A 13,392-nucleotide genomic window follows, 5' to 3' on the forward strand; every position below is an offset into this window, starting at 1 on the left:
CCCCCCAAAATAGGTATTTGTTTTTTTCCTCAAACTACACACACAATTTTGATTAAACTTCACCAAAGCCTTCATCACCCATGATGTACCAAAGTTTGTTCAACGCATTCAGAAAAATTAGGGTAAAATAGGGTTTATGGAGTGGGGGGGGGGGTGGGTACAGGTTTGACCCAACAAAATGCGTATTTGCTTTCTTTTCTTAACTTAACCTTCATCACCCATGCTGGATCTGGATTTGGACCTGAACTAAAATATAATCAGCTTGTTTTCATCACCTAACCGACTCACCCACCAGGCTTTGTCTGAATCCGCCCATAACTTTTTGAAATATCCTGCTGTCTGTCGTTTTAGCCCCATCACTCAATGGTGAAGAATCAATGAAAAAAATCTTGGATCCGCATCCGGATCTTCACCAAAGTCGAATCAATTCTTCCTCGTCACATACCCAAGCTCTCCACAAAATTGGCTGAATCCATCCACAACTTTGAGATATTTTGTTCACAAACAAACAAACAAAGACAGACAGAGTTAAAAACAACCTCTGTCCACCTTCGGTGACAGAAGTTTAAAAAAAATGAATACTTGCATAACGAAGCTCCCACTGTTCTCTGGTTAAAGCTCTCTGATCCCAAGGCTGGAAGGTGCACTAAAAAAAACATCATCCCTATTACCATACCGGTATAGACAAATGATGGACACCTATTTTTTTGTGAATCACTAATTCAATACTACCAGAAGACCTGCTCTTGTATCTCAAACTCAGTTTCCTTTGAGACCTTCTGCTGATAAAATTGTGCACAAGTGCCAAGGATCCACCTTAAGTTCTGTTATGGAGCTAAAATCTGGTCGAACCTGGAATCGTATGCATTATGTCGCATGAACAAGAGTAACGTCAAAGAAAGCTTTGTTCCTTATCGATTTCGCTGGAAAACAGATTTCAGTATTTGCTGATGTCAAAGCTGAAATGGCTCATCTGCATAAACACGCCAAGCTCGAGCTGTGCTACACACGTTGACCATCACCCGCCCTTAGTAGGGAAAATCGTATTCCAGAATGCATGGTCGCTTCACAAACATCTTCCTGATCTAATCGCCGATCCAAACTTTCTGGCTGCTCATATAATTGGCATCGCTGAATTGAGATTGATACATTCAGACAGTTCTCAAAATTCTGCTGTTCCTGGACACGTAATGATCAATCTCCAACACATTCCTAAATTTGTCTTGCACATGGCATTGTGGTGTATGTAAATCAAGATAGACACATCACAAAACACTAGAATACTCAAACCCTCTGCTTGAGTACATCTTGCTCAATTGTGTCCGTTACGACTGCAATACATTTCAATTAGCTCTTGTGTACATGGCTCCTAAATGTCCAGTTTCTGTGTACTGACCTGCTCTTCGTCAATTGGCAAAAACTTGAATCGTTGATCACATTTGTTCTCATTGGAGTCTTCTATTAGGATGCTGTCCAGCATACACCTTTCCTTGCTCACACCACGGAAACCTTCAATGTACATCATTTAACGAGTCTACAGACCACTGAACACAATACCACACTCAATTTGGTGTTCTCTAACAACCAGCATACTGAATGTGGCATCATTGAATGTTATTGGTCAGATCACAAGTCCATGTGGACAATCTCCCTCTCTCGAGTGCAGCTTGTGCCTGCTGGTTGCATCATTGGTTGGGACGTGGCTATGCCGCTGATGAAGTGTCCCCCTTACCAGGACACTGGTACTCATTTTGCCGACCTCGGAAGGATGACAGGCTGAGTCAACCTCCTGGTGTATTTTAATTCAGCGGCCAACGGGACTTTAACTCAGGACCCTAGGATCCCAAGCCACCACCCTCACCAGTAAGCCAACACCAGGCTATATGTGGATAATATTACCATAACATTGGTTCATTGGAACATTTTGCTGATTCCTTCCCAGATTGACTTCCTCCTCAGTGTCATTATTCGACCAGGTGAGTGCCCAGGGGTAATACCCCTATTTTAAAAGGAACCACAGTTTTTTTTGACCTCAAGGAGTACTAAACCAACATTTAGAAATTTGTTTTTCTTCTTTCTGCACTCCCAATTTCCGAGCTGTATCTTGGAGCTGGCTGGGACTTTTGGAATGAAATTTTCACCAATAATGTGAAAAGTATGCAGGGTTGACTTTTTGACCTTGACCTAATTTTAAGGTCATGACCGATTAAGACTTTAACATTTTCACCATAACTCAACTAAAGTTTGTCCAATCAGCACGAAATTGCCCTCCCTCAATAGCTGAGAGCACAGCGCATTTACGGTTCATTTACATTATACCCCTCTGAGTTAAAGGTCAAGAACAAATGGCGGTCTGAAAAAAAAGCGCAATTTTTGTCATTGCTCAATTTTGCCAAAGCAGAATGTCAAAGAATGCTTGGCCATCCAAGATAGTCTTTCATCATAATAGTGGGCCTGCACTGATCCAGCACCTTGGTGCTACCAGCCCACTCCAATGTTACCCACCACAAGTCACTGCGAATGCTGCAGCATCAAAGCTCGGACAGATTTGAAAGGCATCACATCCAAGAAACATAGGACCAAGGTGTGTGAGGAATTTTCTGCTCCCATGACCACACCACCTCCTACCTCTAGATTAGCATCCCAATACACCCTTCATGAAGTAGAAGAGGCACTCACATCAACAAAGTCTGGGAAAGGATTTGGCCAAGTTGATATATACCCAGAATTCCTAAAGAATCTTGGGCCTAAAGGTAAAGCTTGGTGTGCTTCCTTCTCTGCTGTTATCCACAAGTCTGGCGTCATTACTTCAATGTGGAGAGAAGTTAAGGTTATCACCATACTCAAGCCAGGGAGATTGCTTCATAAACCTTCAAGCTTATGACCAATATCATTATTCTCCACATCATAAATGTCATCATTTGAGCATCTTCTGCTAAGCCCTATCTCATCCTTAGTTGAACATTCCTTTTCAGTGGAACAAGCAGGATTCAGACCAGTGACAAGCTCTGTGGATCAGGTCCTGGTTTTTAACAATGCACATTGAGGCTGGATACCAATGCTCTTTCAAGAGTGGTGTTACCCTGATAGATCTGTCAGCAATCCATGACACAGTTTGGAGACATGGGCTCCTTCATGAGACAGCAAAGCTCCTTCCCTGCCATGCAACCATTTAAGTACTCGCATATTATGCTTAACAAACATAGTTTGAGAGTCCTACTTGGGATATTACAGTGCACCAAGAACCCTGAACGATAGTCTCCCCCAATGATCAGTGTTAGCCCAGATGCTGTTCAACATGCACAGTATACAAGTGACCTACCTGTAACTACTTCACGAAAGTTGGCTTATGCTGATGATCTCACTCTTGTCGACCAATCTTGCAATCATGATGATGTGAGCACAGTTCTTACTGTCAACTTCAAGGTTTTAGAAGAGTATTTCACCAAATGGAGATTTCAACACAATTAAAGAAAAATATAGGGGCAATACCCCTGGGAACTTACCTGGTAGTGGCTGGATAAGATAACCATGGAACCACTGGTCGGCATGGATGACCCACAAAATATGTAATGGCGAAGAAAGTAAATACCGATGGAATTTTTTTCCTAATGCCGTGAACAAATTTTTGAACATCATGGGTGATAAAGTTTGTTGTCGAGTTTCAACGGAATTGTGTGTGTCAGTTAAAAGCTAGATGTTGTGGTATTTGTGAGTAAGCATCAGTAAATGCCTAAAAGGAACGAGTAAAATGGATGGTTACATGTTATAAGTTTTGTTTGGCACGGATCGGTAAATTGTAATATCAACTGCTTGATGTAATGAGCTAAGTTTGACTGTAGATGGCAGTATTGTACTGTAAACTGCCTGGTGAGATTCGTGAAGGTGCTGGAATGTTTTCAGTGAAACTTCCAGTATGGACTTGAATCCCATTTGCTGGAAGGCACGGGATTGTTCTGTGATACTATATAAACCCGCGAGAGGGAGGTGTAAAGAGACGGGTGACATGTGACGAGACGTGTTTCGATCGTCCCTGTGCTCGATTTAACTCTGATGAGCGAAGGAGGGGTTTATGACCAGAGTGGTTGTTAACGCCTGGTGCCATTTTTAATCAGGTTGATTAAAACTCATTAATATTGTTTATTGGGAAATGATTCCTTTGAGTTCTTCAATCATCCTCGAGGGCCAGCATATGAGGGAAAATACCATGATGCAACAGGACTTGATCATTCGACAGTCTTGAAGGATGAGGTGAACACGCGTCAGTTGTGCCAGCAGGACGGGACACTGGTCGGAAACAACCCAACACGGGAATCGGAGTTCGACATTTTATGTAATGGTGAACTTCCTCATTTGACTTTGTATCTGTTTTTTAAGTAGTTTTTTTTGTCCGTTATTTACTTGTCATCAATGACACTTGTTGAGTCGCTACATCAGAGCTGGCAGGCAGAGAGGACAAATAGGTGTAAAATACAGTTCACAGTTCCACCTATCATATGTAATGAAGTGCTTGGTCTTGACAATGGTTAACCGCCAGTGCATGGAGCACAGATTAGTCGTTTTCAAACAGCCTAAACATGACTGTGAAGTCACACACAGAGCAGAGCCTGATCCAGACTGTCATTCCAGCAGCAACTCACATCGCTAACTTCATGTGGTTGAACCTGTACAGTATCTCCAGCCAGAATTTCTGTCTCTCCTTCTCCCTGCATAAAACAGTTTAATTTGTAAGTCCACACATTAAAGCCGCTCTTTGCACCATTAGCTAATTTTTAATTAGGTCTCACCTGGCCTCAAGTTTATGATTCTCTTGTTATCAATCTTTATCACATTCCACAACATTGTATCATTTTTTCCTCCCACCTATCTTAAAACGATCACATCAATGGAATGTCCAGGGGTGCAGCACAAATGCCTGATCATCGTGCATTTGATGAAGTGTACACGAGACAGAGCCGGTTCCTCACCCTGACGTTTTGAGGCAGTTGTACAAAAACTCATGAAAAGCAATTTCATCATATTTAAATCTCGAGTCCATTGAAATGCCTCATGACATGCAGATGAAAAATAAGGACGAGTTAAAAATGAGTATAACATGATATTCTGCAAAAAACATGGTTATTTGAACTACATTTTATATGGTGTCCATTTTATGTCCAACATCAAGAAATCACACCACACTCATTTACTCTCTTAACTTGTAACACCGCGATGAGCGAACCAGTTTTATTTTATTTTTCGACGAAATGCATTTTTTAAAGTGTTATTTTCAACTTTTTTTTAAGTTCAATACATTATAGTTTGATTATTTTTTTGGGTGAACAACCAATATTGAATATTCTACATTGTTGTGTTTTAACCGAGTTTTTCACTTAACAAAACTGGGGTAAAACTGACTTGTAAACAGGATAAAGTGGTCTTGTAAAAAGTAGAAAACAGACATTTCAGGTCTTCCTGGAATATTACAGTTGTCCAGTATTTCGGGAAAAACTAATCAAAAAAAAAAAAAATTAATAATAATTAGTCGGATTCCACTGATTCCAAGGAAAAGAGATCATAAAACATACCTGGGAAAGAGTCCAGAGGAAGGTGTTGGTTCACATGGTGGCCAATACACACCATGACAGCATCAAACACTGTGCTTTCTTCTTTCCCATTCTCGTCCACAACAGTGACATTCCATTGACCAGAAATTGTGAAGTCCTCTCGCTTTGTAACTGCTGTTACTTTTCTCTGGATGGCAAAAGCAACAATTAAATATTTTATTCACTCCAAAGTGTTATCTGCTTCTTGCGACAAACGAAGAGGTGAAAGTAATTTGCAAGGAAATCGAGATATAGGAAGAGGCAATGCCATGAATTACCTTTGGTTATTTTTCAACATTTGCTTGCTGTGATGGTACAAATTGGGATCACTTTATATTGTTGTGAGCCAGGGTTCGGAGGCGATAAACGACCACTAGGTGGTGCAGTGGAGTCGTCTCCCACTGAACACCCGGAATTTAGGTTGTGACTCTCGGATAAGTCCGAAAGGTCATGGGTCACTAAGCGGACTGTGGTCGCCAATATTTCGTCAGTGTGGGGTTGGGTTATTTGCCAAATTTCAATATATCTAAGTAACCACGCAGTCTAGTTACCGGGGAAACCACACCCTCGACGGGCTCTGTCAAACCGGGTCGTTCTAGCGACTTCGGTTCAGTATAACCGAGCGGAATTACCAGAGTCCGTTGGACCCAAATGAACAATTACCAGCCCGAACGGCCTTCCTACTTCTCAATACGCACCATGCAAGGCCAATGAAAGAAAGCTCAGAAAACGAGCTGGTGCATTTAACAGGGGTTTATTTATAAGGAAGTGGGACCCAGAGAGCAGAGTTAAACCGAAAAAAAGCAATGCAGGTATGTACAAGGCACTTAAACAATTCTACTTAACGGACTGGTGACACACGCACGCACGCACGCACACACACAAGAACTGGGCCAGCCAGCCTTTAGTGAGGCCTCCAGCTCGGAAGGAAAAGCGAGCCGAAGGCCTGGGACTGGCTTGCACCTGTCCGCCTCGTGCGGTGTACGACAATCTGGTTGCGTGGCGGGAATCAAACCCACAGCTTTCACGCAGCGCCAAGCACCAAGGACCACGCTCTCCAACTGGCCACGCACCAATCAACCAAGCCAAGGAGAAGATCAGAGACGATGATGACCCAGGACCAGACGAACCAGCCAGCACCAAGACCCGTGACCCCCCAACCTCCCCAGCCTGGCGTTCCTTTATGTCTTTCTTGTTCGGGGTGAGAAGATCACCATCTGAGGCAGTCTCCACCCTCATTGGCCGGGGGGTCATGGGAAAGTCGCCCTCTGTGGCATCTCAACCCTCATTGGCCGGGGTGTCATGGGAAAGCCACCTACTGTGCGTGATTTCCACCCTCATTGGCCGGCGTGTCGTGGGAAAGTCGCCCTCTGTGCGTGATTTCCACCCTCATTGGCCAGGTTGTCGTGGGAAAGTCGCCCTCTATGGCCATCTCAACCCTCATTGGCCTGGGTGTCGTGGGAAAGTCGCCCTCTGTGCGTGATTGGACAATGGGTGGAGTCGGAGCTGAGGCGATGAAAATCTCTGCCCACGTACGTGGTCGAATGCACGTGGGCAATGGCATCGGTGTGTGAAGTGAAGGAGATTTGTTGTAAAAGAAACTTCACAGCGCACACATGTAATTCCGTGAGACACAGGTAGGGGACCCTAACTATAAACACATACTTATCGAGATAACTAAACTTGGGGACTGTTGTCTGTCTGTGTGCACAAGGCTTCCAAATTCGTAACACTACCCCCACCCCTTTTTACAGACTCATCCCGAGTCGTCAAATTTTCGTGTGCCATGCAAGTGTGGGTTTTTCCTCTTGTCGATTTTACCTACAAATCCCTGAGTGTGACCTATGTATGCATGTCCCAAAAATAAATAACCTAGTGTGCTACGTAACTAAACTATCAGACTCACTCGGACAACTTAAATAAATTGCCAGCACTAACACAAAGAACAGGTGGGTTGCAAAATATTTACAATTTTAACTATTTACACTAACCATGGCCCAGGACCTGTTATCTGTGGAGAAAAAGGCACAGTAAGTCAACAGTCATTTTATGTGGGTGAGTGCACAGCAGCTGAAGGTCAGTCATCCTCAGAGCCTGCTCAAAAGGTCCCCCTTGGGTGTTCCTTTCCGTGAACCTTCTTCCTTGTTCCTTTCATACCCCAGCTGCTGGAGGCAACTCACCCTAACACTGTAGGCCATGCGCCATCCCACAGGCGATTTGAAGTGTCCTTTATGCAAGAACAGGGAGGTAGCCAGCTGCTCAATGCATTCCCTGGCTCCTGAATGGATGGAGATGGACTGGATGCAAAACACTACAATGTACGGGCTGCACAATGCAGTCCCTGTGGTGTGACTGCCTGTAGGGCAGTCCTTGCAAAACACTGGAGATGGTCCTGCCGCACATGATTAGATGGTGACATTGGGGCAAATGCAACAAGGGCAAGCAGGTATGGGGTCAAGGCAAAGGCAGGCAAATGAAGGCATGGCAAATGTGGACAAGGGGATGTAGCACAAAAAGGCCGGCATATGAAGCTGGCCGGCCTCTGGTCTGGTCCGTGAGGTTCTGTGGAGGGAGTGCGGTGGTGCCGGCCACTCCGAAAACGGGCTCGGACCTACCGTACCATCTCCCTCCCAACCGATCACCTCTGCCTGTCTTTGCCCATACCCACTCCATTAGTTTGCAACAAGAAAACAAAATTTAGACCCCTCTTTACTTTTATTGTATTATTTTTCTTTATAATTCCAAGTGTCCCTAACCCTCCTATTGTCCTTGTCCGGCTAACCTATCCTATCCGTCTCCTCCCAACTCCTAAGATCCTTTTTGGAGGGGAATAAGGGAGATACTCGTGTCCTGCCTCGAGGCCCAACAAAGCCTCAGAATAGCCTCCACAGAGTTCAGCAATCTTCCTACAGTGAGTCCAGCAGCCTTCGGCGAGTGAAGGGATGGATGGTGCGAAGGGGTACATTTCCTATCTATCCTAGAATTTATTAAACTTTAAACTATCCTCTGGGCTTTTCAACACGCCTGTTTCTTTAAACTATTGGTTCTGGAAACCATGATTCCCGTCGCCTGTGTTGGTGTCCATTGTCAATTTGGGCCCTGCCCGCAAATTTTCTCTTGTGCCCTTGCACAATTTCGTAGCTGGGCAGCGTGGCTCAACTGGCAGGGACTTCCATCTGCCGAACTCAAACTATGGCACCCCCGGGCCCTGAGGCTGTCTCCGAGCCTACCTGCTCCCTATGAACGCGGGGAGTGCCCTTCCTGGCTACTCCCCCGTATATGCCCACGTGGCATCTCGGTGCTACGGGTCCCGTTTCTGATGGGCCACCCGTGCCCAGTACACTATCCCGGACCCTTGGACCCATGGCCTACTCTGGCCGACTAGTCCGGTGCCCGGGGTGCCCTCTACTCAATACTCACCTTTCAACAGACACGATCCCAGCCGGTCAATTGACTCCTGCAGCCTTCAAAAAGGTTTTGAGCCTTCATTCAACACCAACAACAAAACGTCCTCCTTTTGGTAAATTCGACTAACCCACTAACTGACATTACACTGACCCCAGGGTCACTTGGGTGGGATTCACTCCTCCCCTCAATCATTCATTCGCACCATGCATTCCACATTCGCTCCATTCACACTTGGGTCCGCTGTGCCACATTCACTCATTGCGCATTTTTTTTCAACTCACTCCCATCACTCAACACTGCCATTCTGCTAACTAAATTCCTCGAACTAACTAGTGTTCCCCGTCATCCCTTAAACTAGTGCACGTTCCTTTTAACTCTATGTAGCTAATCTACGTCTCCACTACACATTCCATGTCGGTCCGTGTCTCCCAAAATCCATTTCTAATTCAAACCTAAATTCCCACTAACTGTTCCAAGGGGCCCGTGGAGGAACTATTCCTGCCCCATGAGGCCGGTCTATCTACGCTAAACCCTTCCCACTAACTAATGCTCCGATGCCCAATCACCGGGATGTTCACCACATCCGGCGGGGCCTCGTGTACTCGGAGCGCGGCTCCAGGACAGTGGTCTGCAGTTCGCACGTCCCTTCCTATGGGCGATAATAACGCCCCCTCCGTTCGGGTGATAACAAAAGCGTATCGTCGCCCCGCCAATTGCAACAAGCGCTCGCTTTCGTGGTGTTCCCCATATGAACCGCACGCTCATCACCCAACTTCCGTGCCACGTGGATGACGTCACTCGCACCCGGCCCGCTTCACGAGGTTCGCTTCGCACATGAAACCCGCGAGGCTTACCGTGCCGCCGCCGGGACTCTCTCGGTTTATGTGCTCACATGGGGCTTTCCAAATCCACTCCGTAGTCACCATTTTAGCCATCCACGTGGCCATCTTGTCCCAAACGTGGAACGTTTTCACACCAGATTCCCTCCACGCAATGCGGAACGGGCCTTGATTGCGGCGTTTCGCGGAGCCGGAACGGTTATCGAAATAGCTCCACTACTTGCCTCGCTACTGGAAAAGTCTCCCGTCTGGATCGGCCCGAGTATCAATTCCAAGCATGCACTCACGCACGCCATGTTACTCACACCACTCGCACGTTTCAACACACTCGCACCACTCATACACTTTACCACACACACTGGGACATTTACATCGGGGATTCGTGTTACCTCAAGGGGTCCCGGGTTCTCTACCCCCCCATCCCCCACCCCCAATCTCTGCATGGACCCCTCCACATCATGCACCCGCTCGACCTCGCTCGGCCCGACCGGACTCACCTGGTCGCAATCCACTTTGAGGAAGCATACCGTCTCCCTTTGTTCCTGAGGGAGGTTACCCTGATGCTTGCCATGGGTCTCAACACATTCCACCAGCTCGACCCCATTGTTCCCCTCCTATCTCTATCTGTGTGTGCCTGTCTTTAGTTTCATACAATTCACCCTCTATCTCTTCTGATTTCTGCATCTCCGTCACCTCTTTTATTATTTCCTGCATCTCCGTCACCTCCTTTAATTTTTCCATCGTCCCCTCGTGTCCGAGTTTACACGTCTCCCCAATTATTGTGGTGGCGTCGCTCGTCGTCCCGACCTCACCCATCTCCATTGCGGGCCGACAAACCTCCACACTCCCCCTCGACTCGGTCGTTTCCCCATGTGCAGGCGCCATTATGCCTCTTATGCCCGCCTGCAGGCTTAACCCCATGTACTGCATTTCACCCCTGCCCTCATCCATTTTGCGCTCCAAATCCCCCTTCATGCTTCGCGTGATGGCATCCATTTTCTTTTCCATGCGTTCCTGATTCACATCCATCATTTGTGTGACCCATTCGATGAACTCCATAAACTTCTGCCTTGTCAGCATCTCCATCATCTGGCCGATGCCAAATGGTCTCGGCAGAGCCGATCCGCCACTATCAGGCACGGATCCGACAGGGATCGGGAGGGACATTTGATGTGGGGGGGGGGGATGATTTGCCGTCGCCCCACACCCATTACTACCTCTGAGTTTGGTTGCGGGGGCACGTCTTCTTGCATGGGGGTGTCCGTGGCCACTGGTTCCTTTTCCGTTGTATTCTCAGAACCCACCTGTGCCAGCCCATTTTGGCCCACCATGGTGCGTATTTGGAATAATTTAGATGCTCGCAATTTGGAGACAATGAGGGGTTTTGCTCCGTATACCCCTGATCCGAATCCCGTTCATTTCGTGGAGGCGGAGGGGCCGAATTGCACTCCTGAACACCAATTTGTTGTGGGCCAGGATGCGGCGGCGATAAACGACCACGAGGTGGTGCAGTGGAGTTATCTCCCACCGAACACCCGGAATTTAGGTCGTGACCCTCGGATAAGTCCGAAACGGGTCCCTTAGCAGACCGTGGTTGCCAATATTTTGACGGTGTGGGGTATGGTTAATTGCCAAATTTCAATATACCTAAGTAACCACGTAGTCCAGCTACCGGGTAAACCACACCCTCGACGGGCTCTGTCGAACCGGGTCGCTCTAGCGACCCCGGTCCAGTATAACCGAGCGGAATTACCAGAGTCCGTCGGACCCAAAAGAACAATTAGCGGCCAAAACAGCCCTCCTACTTCTCAATACGCACCATGCTCGGCCAATGAAAGAAAGCGCAGAAAATGAGCTGATACATTTAACAGGGGTTTATTAATAAGGGAGGGGGACACAGAGAACAGAGTTAAACTGACTAAAAGCAATGCAGGTATGAATAGGGCAATTAAACAATTCTATTTAACAGACTGGTGACACACACACACACACACACACACACACACACACACACACACACACACACACACACACACACACACACACACACACACACACACACACGAACTGGGCCGGCTGGCATTTATTGTGGCCGCTCGGAAGGAAAGGCGAGCCGAAGGCCAGGGTCTGGCTTGCACCTGTCCGCCTCGTGCGGTGTACGACGATCTGGTCGCGTGGCGGGAATCAAACACACAGCTTTCACTCAGCGCCAAGCACCAAGGACCGCACTCTCCAACTGGCCACACACCAATCAACCAAGACCAAGGAGAAGATCAGAGATGACGATGACCCAGGATCAGACGAACCAGCCAGCACCGAGACCCACAACCCCCAAGACGACCAACCTCCCCAGTTCCTTTATATATTTCTTGTCCGGGGTGAGAAGATCGCCATCTGAGGCGGTCTCTACCCTCATTGGCCGGGGTGTCGTGGGAAAGTCGCCCTCTGTGGCCATCTCCACCCTCATTGGCCGGGGTGTCGTGGGAAAGTCGCCCTCTGTGTATGATCTCCACCCTCATTGGCCGGGGTGTCGTGGGAAAGTCGCCCTCTGTGGCCATCTCCACCCTCATTGGCCGGGGTGTCGTGGGAAAGTCACCCTCTGTGTCCGATCTCCACCCTCATTGGCCGGGGTGTTGTGGGAAAGTCGCCCTCTGTGGCCATCTCCACCCTCATTGGCCGGGGTGTCGTGGGAAAGTCGCCCTCTGTGTCCGATCTCCACCCTCATTGGCCGGGGTGTTGTGGGAAAGTCGCCCTCTGTGGCCATCTCCACCCTCATTGGCCGGGGTGTCGTGGGAAAGTCACCCTCTGTGTCCGATCTCCACCCTCATTGGCCGGGGTGTTGTGGGAAAGTTGCCCTCTGTGGCCATCTCCACCCTCATTGGCCGGGGTGTTGTGGGAAAGTCGCCCTCTGTGGCCATCTCCACCCTCATTGGCCGGGGTGTCGTGGGAAAGTCACCCTCTGTTGTTGATCTCCACCCTCATTGGCCGGGGTGTCGTGGAAAAGTCGCCCTCTGTGCGTGATTGGACAAGGGGTGGAGTTGGCACTGAGGTGATGAAAAAAAAAGCTTGGTTGAACGCACGTGGGCAATGGAGTCGGTGTGCGAAGTGAAGTGAAGGAGATTTGTTGTAAAATAAACTTCGCACCGCACACATGTAATTCCCGTTAGACACAGGTAGGGGACCCTAACTATAAACACATACTTATCGAGATAACTAAATTTGGGGACTGCTGTCTGTCTGTGTGCACAAGGCTTCCATATTCGTAACAATATGACCTCTCATTGTTTGTTGTGATCAATGTAAATCAGGGGTTTGATATCGTGTTGATTTAATCAACTTTGATGGCATGTCTTGTGTTGAGAATAATTATTTTTGTTTTTGAGTCGAGACATGAGTTCAAATAAGATTTACACTGGAAGTGGCAGGTTGCATAGTCGTGTGCATCAAAATGGAGTATGGAAGGAACATTCTGTTCATTTGGTCATACTTTCCGTCGCCACTTCCGAGAGTAATTACTTTCCATTAGTTTCTGGGGTGCTAGCATGTCACACATTTACTGC

General features: G+C 47.3%; 1 protein-coding gene across 6 annotated transcripts in view; it reads right to left on the minus strand.

Moving 5' to 3' along the window:
• The window catches only part of LOC147026190 (flavin-containing monooxygenase 5-like), a 66,881-nt gene that overhangs the window by 15,808 nt on the left and 37,681 nt on the right, over positions 1 to 13,392 (minus strand). For all 6 annotated transcript variants that reach the window (XM_085881343.1, XM_085881345.1, XM_085881342.1 and 3 more), the window contains exon 3: positions 5,568 to 5,733. In XM_085881343.1, coding sequence (XP_085737469.1) covers positions 5,568 to 5,733 — 166 coding nt within the window. The remainder of the gene's footprint in view (positions 1 to 5,567; positions 5,734 to 13,392) is intronic.

The sequence above is a fragment of the Eptatretus burgeri genome, chromosome 5 (assembly GCF_056783735.1).
Source record: "Eptatretus burgeri isolate ZD-2024b chromosome 5, Ebu_testis_v1, whole genome shotgun sequence".
Classification (NCBI taxonomy): domain Eukaryota; kingdom Metazoa; phylum Chordata; class Myxini; order Myxiniformes; family Myxinidae; genus Eptatretus; species Eptatretus burgeri.